The sequence below is a fragment of the Macaca mulatta genome, chromosome 7 (assembly GCF_049350105.2).
Source record: "Macaca mulatta isolate MMU2019108-1 chromosome 7, T2T-MMU8v2.0, whole genome shotgun sequence".
NCBI classification, from domain to species: Eukaryota; Metazoa; Chordata; class Mammalia; order Primates; family Cercopithecidae; genus Macaca; species Macaca mulatta.
The window spans coordinates 173,307,403-173,322,731 of record NC_133412.1 but is presented as its reverse complement, the minus strand read 5'-3'; the positions used below and the strand labels follow the sequence as shown (position 1 = coordinate 173,322,731).

Below are 15,329 nucleotides of genomic sequence, written 5' to 3'. Positions count from 1 at the left end.
AACTAATGTCTTGAATGGGATCCTGGAACAGAAAAGGGATATTGGGTAGAAACAAAGGAAACTTGAATAAATGCTGGACTTTAATTAATAATAATGTCAGCTGGGCACAGTGACTCATGCCTGTAATCCCAGCTACTCGGGAGGCCCAGGCGGGTGGATCACCTGAGGTCAGGAGTTTGAGACCAACCTGACCAATATGGTGAAATTCAGTCTCTACTAAAAATATAAAAAAATCAGCTGGGTGTGGTGAAGCACACCTGTAATCCCAGCTACTCGGGAGGCTGAGGCAGGAGAATCGCTTGAAACTGGGAGGTGGAGGTTGCAGTGAGCCAAGTTCGCACCACTGCACTCCAGCCTGGGCAACCAGAGCAAAACTCCGTCTCAAATAATAACAACTTATCAGTAATAATGTATCATACTAATATAAGATGTTAATAACAGGAGAAACTATATGTGTGCAGGAGGTGTACAGGAACTCTCTGTACTACCTTCTCAATTTTTCTATAAATCTAAAACTGTTCTAAAATACAAAGTCTATTAATTTAAAAAAGAAAGAAAGAAAAGCATTCATTCATCCTTGGGGATGGGGCTGTGTCTCCATTTTGGAAAGACACATACATAAGTACACATGCCCCCAGTGATTCCTATGCATATTCAAGTTCGAGAAACATCTGGGATACTAAGGGTTACAGTGGATAATGTCCTTACAAAGAAATCACAGAAAAAAATACCCATCCACACATCACCAAACAAATCATGACTTATGGCAGCAGTAAGGACACAATAGACTAAATCACTGTCACTCCAGTAATGCATTAAGTCATTAAGCACATAATAAAATAGCTTTCGCTTGGATGCTAGCTTCTACTATTTGGGGGAGGCTACCTGAAATGTTGTCCTTAGAAGGATCCATGCCAAACTGGGATGAATGCCACAATCAACTATCCATCTTAGGTATAGGTGGCAGTGTCAATGTTTTATTAAACATCTACCAAGTGCCAAGTACCAGTGCTAGGCTCTGGGGTTCTAGCAGAGATCAAAACAAGCATAATCTCTGCCTTTATAAAGCCTTCAGTAGATCAGAGAAATTTTAAGTAATTACATATAAACAGTTACCGAAGAGGAAATATGGGATATCACAAAGGTAATTAACAGGAAAGGACCCTCAGCTAGGCTAAGGGTCAAAGGCTGCCTCCCTGAGGAAGTGATGTTTCAACTAAGATTTGAAGGCTAAGAAGTTAGCAAGGTAAAGAGGAAAAGGAAGCAGCTAGACTGAAATCAACTTGCATGATTTAGTTCATCAGACCTTTTCTTATTTAAGAATTCTTTGAGAGAGAAGGGAGAAGAGAAGATCAGTGCAATAAACACAGCTCTACAAAAGCAGCAGAGTAGTAGGCAGGACCCAGAGAATGGCTGAGAGTGCTGGAACCTTTTAAAGAAGAGGCCCAGGACAAATACATCACATGGGAAAAGGACTGGAGAAGCGTGTAAGCGGCTGCCAACACCAAGCTCTTGTAAGGTCCACTGTCTCTTTAAGATCCATAGAAAACACACCTTTAGAGCTATAAAATGGCACATCTCTCCTTTATTACCCAAGGAGAGGCACAGTGGCTTATGTTTCCCTTTTTGCCATGACTTTCATGAATTTCACAGCTAAGTGTGCTCGACTGAAGTAACTATTTCTTAATCTAAGTTTTCTGGTACAATTATCTCCTCTACCCCCAAATATTATGTCTCCTGTTTTATCTTTATTTTGTCTATTTCATGTTTCACAGAGAATATCCCTGAATCTTTCTTAGAAGTTGATGCATCAATAGCAACTGCAGTTTCTAAACCAAAATTTATCATATATGAAGGTAAGTTATATAGTCATCTGATAAAAGGGCAGAATATTTGAAACCAGAATTGTCCCATACCCTCATGGAAGATAAACCCTAGAAAATAAATACAGGGTGGTGAGGCTGGGGTGGGGTGGAGTAGGGCAGATAACTAACCTTTATTGACTATCATAAGCTAAGAACTTTTCATGTATTCTCATTTGATCCTCACAAAACCCTCTGAAGAAAGTGAACTGTCCTCATTTATAGTTGAGAAAAATGAAGACTCATAAAGGTTAAGTAAATTGCTAAAAGTCAAGTTAGCTGATAAGCAGTACCTCTGGGGCAGAATCCAGGTCTGACTCTAAAACCCAGGCTGCTTAGTATACGGGGGTTAAATTAAACTAAAACATTTTAAATCTAACTCAAATTCTTTTTAAGAAGTCCCTTTACATACCTACATTAACTGCAAACTGAAGAGTAGATGTCTTTCACACAGCCCTAGAGACAAAGACAATACATCTTCGTATGAATCGCTTACAGAGGAACTGGGAACAGGGCTCCCTCCACTGGTGAGTAGGCAGAACTACACCATTTCAAAGTAAGTAATTTTCCCCCCCTCTCCCTCTTAACTCCATTTACTTCTCTCTTCTGATTCCTTTCCAAGCACCTTTCGGTGCTTGCTTTGTTTTTGGGAGAACCTCCAAGTTAAACCTCAAGGATTAAACTTCTATTCATTCATTTAAAATTAACATTCTGGTAGTACATATTGATAGCCTTTAAAATGTTTATACCCTTTGGTCCCCAAAATACCATTAAAATATATAGCATACGATCTGACAGACTATTATTCAGCTATTTTAACTGTTTTCAAAGAATATTTAGTAAGGGGGGAGTGCATATATATTAAATGTACAATGCCCAATACAAATAAACAGTACACTTTCAATTTTGTAAAAATGTTTCACTTATACCTGGGAATGATAAAGGAACTACACCACAGGTTTGATGTGGTTATCTGTAAAGAGCAGGATCTATGCTGATTTGTATTGTTTTCTTTATATTATACCATTCTATTTTCAAACTCTACTTAACTGTTTCATGAAGGGACCAGCCACTCTTCTCACCCTCACTCCCACATCAGCTGGAAGTGCTTTCCCCTGAGTTACCATCACTCTTACTATAGCATTTGCGATATATTCACTTGGCAACTCAAGAGTCCCTTCATCAAGCTTATCCAGACAGACCTCGTTTCATTGCGCTTCACTTTATTGAGCTTCACAGGTATTGCTTTACCAATTGAAGGTTTGTAGCAACTGCACTGAGCAAATCTATTGGCATCATTTTTTCCAATACCCTATGCTCACTTTGCTAGCATTTTTAAGCAATAAGGTGTTTTCTAATGAAGGTATGTACATTTTCTAGACACAGTGATACTGCACACCTAACAGACTATGGTATAGTGTAAACATAACTTTTATATGCACCTGGAAACAAAACAATTCCTGTGACTTGCTTTCTTACAATATTTGCTTTACGGCTTTATTGTGCACCCACTGTATCTCCAGGGTGAGTCTACTGCAAGGCTCCTCAAACATGGGCAGTTCACATATTCTCTTTAAAGGGGAAAAATCTGTATGTGAAACAATATGACTTAATTTCTATTTATTTGGCTTATATATAATTATTATTTTTCTTTTTTTTAATTTTATGTTTGAGACAGTGTTTCACTCTGTTGCCCAGGCCGGAGTGCAATGACATGATCTCAGCTCACTGCAACCTCCGCCTCCCAGGTTCAAGTGATTCTAGTGCCTCAGCCTCCCAAGCAGCTGGGATTACAGGCACCCACCACCACGCCTGGCTAATGTTTGTATTTTTAGTAGAGACGGGGTTTCACCACGTTGGCCACGCTGGTCTCGAAATCCTGACCTCAGGTGATCCATCCACCACCTCGACCTCCCAAAGTGCTGGGATTGCAGGTGGGAGCCACCATGCCTGGCCTATTATTTTTCTTAATCAACAAAAGTGCCAGCCAAAAGCCTAAAAAACAGATGCCTGCACCTTTTTTTTTTTTTTTTTTTGAGATAGGATCTCACTATGTTGCCTACCTCCCCACACACCCCCCACATCGCTGGTCTCAAACTTTTGGCCCCAAGCCATCCTCCTGCTCAGCCTCCGAGTAGCTGGGATTACAGGCATGTGACACCACACCCAGCTTATATACACAACTATAAAACTAAGTTTAAATGTCTTATGCTTATATAACTAGATAAGCAAAAAACAAATGTATAAATTAAATACAAACAAAATCACCAAACCAGCAAAATTCAAAACACTAATCAAACAATGATGCTGCTCAAATTATAATCACTGTCCACAAGGTATGGTAATGGCACAGGCCTAAGAACAGGCAGACAGAACAAGAGAGCCTGGAAAGATACACACAGAATCCCTACAGTCCTTACAAAAGCCACCTTAAGAAATGCCCTGCACCTGCAATTTGCAGCACTGGGTTCAGAAATATATTTGGACCCAACTGTGATAGCTAGTACAGGCTAAAGGTGAGAAATGAGGACTGTGTTTGTACCTGTTTATTTTATACTGTATTCTGCAATCACACTGCGTTCTATAGAACTCCAATATCAATAAAGTGCCGTTGGCCCAGATGAAGCGGTTCTTGGCTCATAACCAGACCTGCTGACAGGCTGGACTGGCCATGCCTCACATATACAAGGCTGGCCCTGGGGGAGACAGGTAAGTTTTCTGAGAATTAGAGGTGATTCTCACGCATGCAGACATTACCAGCTACAACCACATGCCCCGGGATGCTGGGATCCAGATGCCTGCACGGACGTCCAACCCAAAAAATGTTGCTGTTATCTCTACCATATAAACTACTGATATGATCAAGTATCTGACCAGCAATTTTGAGAAAAATGTAATTTCAGTCTCTACCTCATATTTCAGACCATCTGAAGAATGAATTTTTAAAACTGTTATACAGTCATACTCAGTATCCACAGGAGTCTGGTTCCAGGACCCATCTCAGATACCAAAGTTTGCAGATGCTCAAATCCCTTACGTAAAATGGAGTCATATTTGCATATAGCCCAGGTATATCTTCCCATATACCTTAAATCATCTCTAGATTACTTTATAACACCTAATACAATGGAAATGCTATATAAATAGTTGCTATACTATATTATTTAGGGGATAATGACAAGAAAAAATGTCAGTACATGTTCAGTATAGACACAACCATCCTTTTTTAAAAAAAAAAGTCCATCCAAGGTTGGTTCAACCTACAGATGCAGAATCAACAGATACAGAGGGCCAACTTCACGTATAACCGAAAAAAAAAAAGTTTAATAATTAAAATTCTAGAAGAACAATATCCTAAATGTCAGAAATATGGAAAAATCATCAGGAACAAAACTTAATGACCTAAAATTTTTTTAACTTCTGTATCTAAATCTTTAAAAGCAGATAGGGAAAATGTTCACAGAAGAGAATGTTCCTGATAGATAAATGACTCAAATATATAAGTAGAAATAGATTGCATATTGTGTATATGTGGGAGGGTTTTTTTATTTGTTTGTTTTCAACTGCAGAAAGACCCAGTAAGTTTCTGTAAATCTTTTAGGTATGGGGATTATTTGTGGATGGGCGGTGAGAGTGGGGGATGGGAGTGTCTAGTTCTTTCCACCTCCTTACCCCATCTAATCCAGTACCAGACAACAGTAAGCCTTCAAAAAATGATTTATCAATGAAAATATGAAAATACATAATAGAGTCTGTTAGAAAAAGAGAAACAAGAATTCAGGCAGTAGTCTAGAAAATAAAGAAAAATTCAGACTTAGACTTCATTATCTGAATAAGTTGATTCAATAGTACTTTATCTGAATAAGTTGATTCAATAGTACTTTTTCACTAAAATAAGTGGACATGTGCCTCGAGTGTTAGAATGCATCTCCAGCATATGGCTTCCTGAGATGCTCCAAAAGGAACACAGTTTGGATGTTACATTTTAGACTTTTAGCAATAGGTCATATCTATATACTCTCATGAGAGTATATATCAAGAGAAATAATACGCTACTTTCATTTTAAAAATCTAGGACTGAACAAAAAGGAAAGTGTTATCATAGGTAAAACAAATTGCTTGCAAATAATCAAATCAAATCTGACAACAAAGGTAATGAATAGTCCCCCTGGACTCATTTAAATCCATGTACTAAAGCCAAGTACTTCAGGTACAGGTAAATATACCTGTACAGGTATTTAACTATAAGCAGTCTGCAATGGAGAACCATGTTAAACTGTCTGTAGCAATTTTAAAAATCTGTGTAAAAAAATGATTGACTTTAAAAAAAGAAAAGAAAAAATGGTTCTTCATTCTGGAAAAACCACTAAGAACTTTTATTTCTACGTCCATGACTTTTTTTTTTTTTTTTTTTTTTGAGACAGAGTCTCGCTGTCACCCAAGCTGGAGTGCAAAGGCAAGATCTCAGCTTACTGTAACCTCTGCCTTCCAGGTTCAAGTGATTCTGCTGCGTCGTCAGCCTCCAAGTAGCTGGGATTACAGGCGCCCACTACCACGCCTGGCTAACTATTGTATTTTTAGTAGAGATGAGGGTTTCACCATGTTGGACAGGCTGGTCTTGAACTCCTGACCTCAGGTGATCTGCCTGCCTCGGCCTCCCAAAGTGCTGGGATTACAGGCATGAGCTACCGTGCCTGGCCAAAAAGTCTTTGGGACTTTTTCAGATCCCAAAGAATGAGATCTGAGAATGCTCTTATGCTATTGTTGACTCAAAAATTAAACCTTCTGGCTGGGCACGGTGGCTCACACCTATAATCCCAACACTTTGGGGGGCCAAGGTGGGTGAATCACGAGGTCAGGAGTTTGAGACCAGCCTGGTCAACATAGGGAAACCCCGTCTCTACTAAAAATACAAAATATTAGCTGCATGTAGTGGTGGGTGCCTGTAATCCCAGCTACTCAGGAGGCTGAGGCAGGAGAATCACTTGAACCCGGGAGATGGAGGTTGCAGTGAGCTGAGATTGCACCACTGCGCTCCAGCCTAGGCAACAGAGTGAGACTCAGTCTAAAAAAAATAATAAAAATAAAAAATAAATTAAATTTCTATTCAGGAGGACTGGTTAGAGCATAATTTTTATCAAATAAATAAGGAAATCAAGACAGGAGAAAGGAACCACGGAAAGGAGATAAAAGTACCTGCCCCCCAAATATTTTGCTTTATAGTAATGACCTGAGCTAAACTGCTATTTTTTCAATTAATTATGTATTAAGGAGAGCTAAAGATTTATTCTTAAAGTTATCTTGATTCCAAAAGTATTTCACAAACTAGCAGAATCTAATACAATTAGGACAGAACACAAGAAAATAGGTGTCACTGTTCTCTACAGCTTCCATAACCTGGTAGCATGAATCTCCACAATTGAATATTGACTCAAGCTGTTCCTAAAAATGCAAAAATCAGGGACTTTTACTGCTAGTAACTGTGGACTAAGGAAATCAGAACAATCCTCTACCTAAAAAGAACTAGAAAAGCTGGGAAAAATGTAAGAAATACCTGCCTGGAGGCATGGGGGAGGAAAGCGAGTCAGAGCCTGAGAAGGTGAGCTCAGTGTTTGAGGCTAATTTTCCTGAAGGGTGTTTATCAATTCTGAAGGGAATGCTAACAGTTTGGTGTTGGGGTGGAGAGTGAAGGTGCTGGCGGAGAAGAAAACATTAGGAGGAAAAGTGAACAGAACAGGTTTGTCTTCACAAGAACTGCAGCTCAGCTTAGAGATATTTCAATTCCTGAAACTGTACTGAAGGCATTCCCGCTTGTAAGTGCTCCCATGTGCCTGACAACAGCAAATGTGAATTATCTCTGGAAGAAAAGCATCATCTTAGATCTCAAATTATTCCTACAAATAATTTTGCAAATATGATGTTTACCACACATTTAAAAAAAAACACTAGGCACATAAGGAGACAAGACAATATGAACGAAAATCAACAGAAACAGACACTGGAAACAACTAACAGATACTGCCATAATTGAACACGGACTTTAAGATAATTACACTTACTATGTTAAAAGAGATAAAAGACAAGATTGATAATTTTGGCAGATAGCTTGGAACTACAAAACAGAAACAAACAGAAATATAAAAATCAGCTGGGCACAATGGCTTATGCCTGTAATCCTAGCACTTTGGGAGGCTGAGGGAGGAGTATCACCGGAGGCCAAGAGTTTGAGAACAGCCTGGGCAACACAGCAAGACTCTGACACTTAAATAAATAAATAAATAAAAGCTGGCCATGGGGGTGTGTGCCTGTAGTAGCAGCTACTTGGGAGGCAAAGGTGGGAGTTTAAGGCTGTAGAGAGTCATGACTGAGCCACTGCACTCTAGCCTGAGCAAAGGAATGAGACTCTGAAAAATAATAACAATAAAAAACAAAAAAGAAATTTAAAAATAATATTTTAAAACCCTGAAATTAAAAACTCAATGGATGGTTTAAATAGCAGATTATATACAGCAGAGGAGGGGGGATGGAGAGAGACAGTTAGTGAGAAGGAGATAACCAGAATAAAGAACAGAAAGAGAAACATGTAAAACGCAGAGAAACAGTTAGGAGACATAGAAGATATAGTGAAATGGACTAACATGGGGGTCCCCAACCCCTAGCCATAAACTAGTATCGGTCCGTGGCCTGTCAGGAACCAGGCCGCACAGCAGGAGGTGAGTGGCAGATGAGTGAGCATTACCGCCTGCAATCTGCCTCCTGTCAGATGAGCTGCAGCATTACATTCTAATAGAAGCGTGAACCCTACTGTGAACTGTGCATGCAAGGATCTAGGTTGTACACTTCTTATGAGAAGCTAATGCCTGATGATCTGAGGTGGAACAGTCTTATCTCGAAACGACCCCCTAACCCCCCATGGAAAAATTTTCTTTCATAAAACCAGTCCCTGGTGCCAAAAAAGTTGGGAACCGATGGTCTCACATATATCATTGTAGCCCTGAAGGAAAGGTAAGAGAAAATGTGGCAGAAGAAATAACTGAAGTACTAATGGCTGATGATTTCCAAAACCAATGGAAGACATGAAGCCACAAATTCAAGAATCCCTAAAAACTCTAATTATAAATAAAAAGAAATCCATACTAGGGACAGTAAAGAAAAATTGCTGAAAACCAAAGACAGAGAGAACTTTAAAAACAGCCAGCGAAAAAGACTACTTTCAAAGGAACAACAGACAACTAACTTCTCAACAGAAACTAAGTCATAGATAATGAAATAGCTTTAAAATGCTAAAAGAGTTCTCCAAGAAAACACCAAATGGCAAATGAGACCAGTGCAGTGACAGGGTCTAGAGGCCCCAAAAATGGGGGGCCACTGCAGTGGCATCCAGGGTGAAGGCTGGGGCCATGGAGCTGGTGGTGGCAAGGCCAAGGCCAAGGAGTAGCTCCCCATCATCAAACTGGGCAGCATAGTCAAGGACATGAAGATCAAGTCCCTGAAGCTCTATCTTTTCTCCCTGCCCATCAAGGAGGCTGAGATCATTGACTTTTTCCTGGGGGCATCCCTCAAAGATGAGTTTAAGATTATGCCAGTAAAAATGTAGACTTGCACTGGCCAGTGGTCCACGTTCAAGGCACTTGTTGCCACTGGGGACTAAAATAGCCATGTTGGTATGGGTGTTAAATGCTCCAAGTCGGTAGCTACTACCATCCAAGGAGTCATCATCTTTGCCAAGCTCTCCACTGTCCCCGTGCAGAGAGGCATCTCAGGAGACAACACTGGCAAGCCCCACAGCATTCCTTGCAAGGTGACAGACCACTGCAGCTCTGTGCTGGTACACCTCATCTCCACCGACAGAGACAATGGTTTCATCTTGATCTCTGTGCCCAAAAAGCTGCTGATGATGGCTGGCATTAAGGACTGCCACACCTCAGTCAGGGGCTGCACTGCCACCTTGGGCAACTTCACCAAGGCCACTATTAATGTCATCTGTAAGACTTAACAGCTATCTGACCCCCAACCTCTGGAAGGAGACCGTATTCACCAAGTCTACCCATTAGGAAACTAGGAATTCACTGACCAGAGTCTCCACTGCAGAGAACCCAGAACCCAGGCTCCAGCTACGGCTATTATACAATTAAGGATTTTTATACAAGAAAAATAAAGTGAATTAACTTTTTAAAATGCTAAAAGAAAACAATGGCAAACCAAGAGTTCTATAACTAATAAAAAGACCCTTCGCAAATGGAAAAAAAGTTCTAAAATTAGATGTAGTAATGGTTGCATAACTGAATATTCTAAAAACCACTAAACCATAGGCTTTATTTTACTTATTTATTTTTTGGAGACAGAGTCTCGCTCTGTCACCCAGGCTGGAGTGCAGTGGCATGATCTCAGTTCACTGCCAGCTCTGCTTCCCGGGTTCACCCCATTCTCCTGCCTCAGCCTGCAGAGTGCCTGGGACTACAGGTGCCTGCCACCACACCCAGCTAATTTTTTGTATTTTTAGTAGAGGTGGGGTTTCACCGTGTTAGCCAGGATGGTCTCGATCTCCTGACCTCGTGATCCACCCGCCTCGGCCTCCCAAAGTGCTGGGATTACAGGCGTGAGCCACTGTGCCTGGCCAACCATAGGCTTTAAATGGGTAAATTTCACAGTATGTGAATTATATCTCAATAAAACTTAAAAAAAGAAAACAGTGAAGAATAAATAATGACGTTTTTAGACAAACACTAAGAATTTGTTGCCAGACCTGCACTGAAGAATACTAAAGAGTATTCTTCGGGCAGAAAGCAAATGACTCCAAAGGGAAAACTGGAAGATGACAAAGGTGGTACAACAGAGTTATGGGGAAAAGATTATCTTTTTAATAAATGGTGCTGAAAAAAATGGTGTTAAAAATAAAATTTAACATAACCACATTATGTTATACAAAAATGAATTCCAAGTGAACCATATATCTTACTGTAAAAGGGAAAACACATGTAAGCTTTCTAATATTTTACAGGAAACTATTTTCTTGACATGTAAACGCCAAAAGAGGTTGGGTGCGGTGGCTCACGCCTGTAATCCCAGCACTTTGGGAGGCCAAAGCGGGTTGATCACCTAAGATCAGGAGTTTGAGACCAGCCTGGCCAACATGGTGAAACCCCGTCTCTACTAAAAATACAAAAATCAGCCAGGTGTGGTGGTAGGCACCTGTAATTCCAGTTACTCGGGAAGCTGAGACAGCAGAATCGCTTGAACCCAGGAGTCAGAGGTTGCAGTGAGCCGAGATCGCACCACTGCAGTCCAGCCTGGGTGACAGAGCAAGACTCCATCTCAAAACAAAACAAAACGAACAAACAAAAACCCAAAAGAAATGTGGGCAAGATACGTGAACAGGCACTCCAGAAAATACACCAAATAAAAATGAAAAGATGTTCAGCCTCATCAATCAACAGGAAACCACAGATTAAAACCACAATGGAATATCATTTCATAATCACCAGAATGGTTAAAATTTAAGACTGACAATACCAAGTGTTGACAAGGATGTGAAGCACCAAGAACTCTCACACACTTTTTGGTTAGAATGTCAACTCGTAGAACCACTTTGGCAACTTGGTGTTTACTGCTAATGCTAAAGATATGCGTATCTTTTGACCTAAAAATTCTATTGGATATATACCCAATAGAAATGAATGCACCAGGAGAGAGAAACAATATCCGTAACAGCATTATTAATAGCCGACAAAGCTAGAAACAACTAAAATGTCTAGTAACAGTAGAAAGAGTACACTGTGGTATATTCTTACAACAGAATACTATAGACCAATAAAAATGAACAAATAACGATTACAACGGAATGGATGGATCTCGAAAACATCTTGAAAAAACACAAGACACAAAAGAATACTGTATTATTTCATTGACAAATAATACAAAACAGACAAAAGGAAACAATAGTTACAAACTACAGTTTTTACGAGATACGTGTTTAGAAAGTAAAATCACAAATGGAAAAAAAAAGTGATTACCCCAAAAAAGTCACGACAGGGTCTGGAGAGGAAGGGAGGGTTTAGCGACTAGGAGAGGGCACCGGGCTTCTGGGAGAAGCAAGGTTTTATTTCTTGGCCTGATAACCAGCAGGCTCCCCAGCTGGGTGATACATCAATGAGTGGTACATTTGGGGGTCTTGCACTTTACTGGCGTGCAAGAAGAAAAAAAAGGGGGGTTGAGAATTGGGAGACGAAGCGGGTGACTGGCTCCAAGCCAAGGGGTAACTACCCCTGTAAAAGCTCAAACGCGGCTCTGGGCGCTGGCAGGGGGAGGCTTCGGCAAGGCCGGAGGGCTTCAGGCCAGCCTCCTCCGGACTGGAAGGCACCGAACGGGGGCTTCTGCCAACTTCGGTCCTCGCGCGGTCGCGACGCGGCCACACCTGCCCGCGGGGGTCTGCCTCCTAGGCCGCCGCAGGCCCCCCGGAACCTAAGAGGACCCCACAAGCAACCAAGGCTAGCGCCGCCTGCCCCATGCAGAACACCACCCCCCACAAGCCCCCAGACCCTCCCGGCTCTCCAGACGCCCCCACGACTCTCGCGAAGCCATTCCCGCGCTCTGAATGCCCCCGAATCTCTGCAGAGCCCCCGCGGTCCTCCGGACGCCCCCAGGCCTCTGGACGCCCCTCTTCCCGCCCTCTGGGGCACCGCGGGCCCCCAGCCCAGCCCCTCCGACGCTCGCCGCTGCCGCCTCCCACGAGGCGCCGGCCCCGACTCACCTCATTGTCGCTGCCGGGGACGGGCGCGCCGGCCAGGGGCGACCCGGCGGCGGCGGCGGCGGGGCGCTGGGCGCGGGCGCTAGCGGGGGAGCCGGCCCCGGGCGCGGCGGCTCCGCGTCTGACTGGGCTGCGGGGGGCAGCGGGGGCTCATCTTCTCCGGGCGGGCGTCGGGGCCGCTAGCTGCGGGGAAGGGCCGCGGCGGCGGCGACTGACAGCTGGGCCCCGGCCCCTGCCATCTTGGCGGGCGCGTGCCCGGGCCGGCGTGTGCGCGGGCGTGTGCGCGGGCGCGTGCTGGGGGGCCGCCGCCGGGGAAGGGGGAGGGGGAGGGGGTGGGGGCGAGCCGGCTGGGGTCCGGGCGGCGGGAGCGCGTGCGCGTCCGTCTGAGACTCGGGGCGGCGGCCCCTGGCGAGCGCGCAGGCGGCTCCGAGTCCTCGAGGGAGAGGCGGGCGGGCGTGCGGGCTTGTCTCAGCCCAGCAGCCGAGAGCTAGGATACGCGCGTTGCTGTGCGCCCCACCGCCTGCCGAGGGGACTGCGCGCGCGTGCGCCCCTCAGCCCGCGGCCGCTGAGGTGAATGAGCGCGCGCGGCGGTCAAAGCCCGACACAAAAGGCGCGGGGCCCCACCGTCCGCGCCTCCGGGAGCGCCGAGCTTGAGGCTGCGAGGGGCGGGGCGGACGCGAGGGGCGGGGCTGAGGGGCGTGATTTTTTTTGAGGGAGAGCGAGGGGCGTGGCCGGGGTGGGGGCGGGGCGCCGGCCGGGCACGTGGCGCCGTGCGCTCCTTCCCAGCGCGGACGCTCCTCCAGTCCCCGCCTGACCCCACAGCTCACAGAGGCCACTAGGGAAGCCAGGGTCCGTGCTCGATGGCCCCATGATTCCCATCACCCGGCCCTGCTGAGCACCCCGCTCCCTCGGACTCGGAGCATCCCTGATCCGAGGGGCGTCGAGGTCACTGACGACTAATTCCCTCTCTTTGTACATAAGGAGCCGTGGCAGGGAGGAGAGTTGCAGCTTTGGGACAATATCAGTTTTGGAAGTATCTCCCCCAGCTCCACAAGAGCCCACATGGCGCCCCAAAACCACAGCCTGTGAAAAATCACATTTACCGTACACAGCGTCAAGTAGTTCGTCCAGGCTGTGTCTGGTTTTTAAATCCCCATCTTTCCTAAAGGTTAGTGATCCTCACTGCTGGCTGGAAGCCCCAAATCTTCCAGGGTCTCATTCCCTGTGTGTAAGAAGACACAGTTCCGGCCCAGCGCGGTGCCTCACTCCTGCAATCTCAGCACTTTGGGAGGCTGAGGCGGGTGGATCACCTGAGGTCAGAAGTTCGAAACCAGCCTGACCAACATGGTAAAACCCTGTCTTTACTAAATACAAAAAATTAGCCGGGCACGGTGGCGCTCACCTGTAATCGCAGCTGCTTGGGAGGCTGCAGAAGGAGAATCGCTTGAACCCAGGAGGCAGGGGTTGCAGTGAGCCGAGGTCTTGCACTCCAGCCTGGGAGACAGAGTGCACTCCAGCCTGGGAGACAGAGTGAGACTCTGTCTCAAAAAAAAAGGAAGACAAAGTTCCTCATACATTACCAGTATGGGCACTATTGCCTCCCGTCTGTGTCACAGAACGTTAACAGTTACCTTTTAAAAAATGATCTGAACAAGAGCATTTAAGGCGTTTGTCAGTGTCTGGCAGTTAGGAGGGCAATGAAGAGTCGCTATTTTCCTCCTGTCCAGGATTCAGGAGAGGTTGTGTGTGGTTTTTTCCAAGATATAGTAAACGGTGGAGCCAAGTCTCAAGCAGTATTTTTCTGACTCTTCATCCCAGTGCCCATGCATTCTAGTTTTCTGGGGTTGAATATCAGTGTCACGGGTTGCAGTTTGGGTCTCTATGTGCTTATCTCTCCCTGTCTCTCTGTATCTGCCTCACCGTGTGCAGGTCATCAGAGTTCCCTAGAGGTTGGTTGTAGCATCTCTGCTTTCCTTCCTGTATTTAAGCCCAGAGTTGTCAAAACTGAAAGGGTAGCATGATCTCCTACAGCCCTGGTAGCACCCCCTGAGGGTGTTACCCTCTCATAACCTCTTTTGTCCTTCTCTTCACAAGTTCGGAAGTGGTCTCTTTGCTACAGGAGAGCCTTGTTGCATCCTAAAAATTACTAAAACGGACAAGCCTCAGGTCACCTGGAGACATTCCAGCTGTGCTATGGAAAGGCAAGGTTAACCCCTGGTCACTGCCTATCAAAGTCCTGCGCTGAGACCTTGGGATACAGGCCTGCTTGTTCACAGCCTGGTTTATTGATGTTCTTTCAGCATGTGGCCCACTCTGATCTCCAGATCAGGTATTTTCCCTGCTGCCCTGAAGTCTGACAAGTTGTTACCATCTTGTTCCTGGGGAGGTTGTTTCTTGCATCTGATGTTTGTTCATCAGAGGGCTGAGAGAGGACAGATTGGGACTACTCACATCCTATCCTGTGCCCTGTTTCCACCTGAGTGGGCATTGGTCTTTGTCTAACAGACCCCGGGATGCCTGGGGAGTCAGAGGCTCCTTGTGTTAATCCTCCAGCTCACACCTCTCTGACCTCCATTCCTGCTCTGGCAGGTGGTGAATCCTAAAGCCCATCTGGCAGGTGCTGCTGAGGCTCAGATGAGATGCTGATGTCCACACAAAGTAGATCCCGAGAAAGGCCTTTTCTGCCCTTCTTCAGTACCCTCCCCCTCGCCTCCCCTCCC

General features: G+C 44.7%; 1 protein-coding gene across 3 annotated transcripts in view; it reads right to left on the bottom strand.

The window, feature by feature from the left end:
- EVL (Enah/Vasp-like) overlaps nucleotides 1–12,880 on the bottom strand; it is a 173,531-nt gene extending 160,651 nt beyond the window's left edge. For all 3 annotated transcript variants that reach the window (XR_013396533.1, XM_028851824.2, XM_028851825.2), the window contains exon 1: nucleotides 12,613–12,880. Coding sequence is in view for 2 of the 3 variants with exons in the window: in XM_028851824.2 (XP_028707657.1) it covers nucleotides 12,613–12,617 (5 nt within the window). In the remaining variant the exon portion in view is untranslated. The remainder of the gene's footprint in view (nucleotides 1–12,612) is intronic.
- Nucleotides 12,881–15,329: the final 2,449 nt, after the last annotated feature.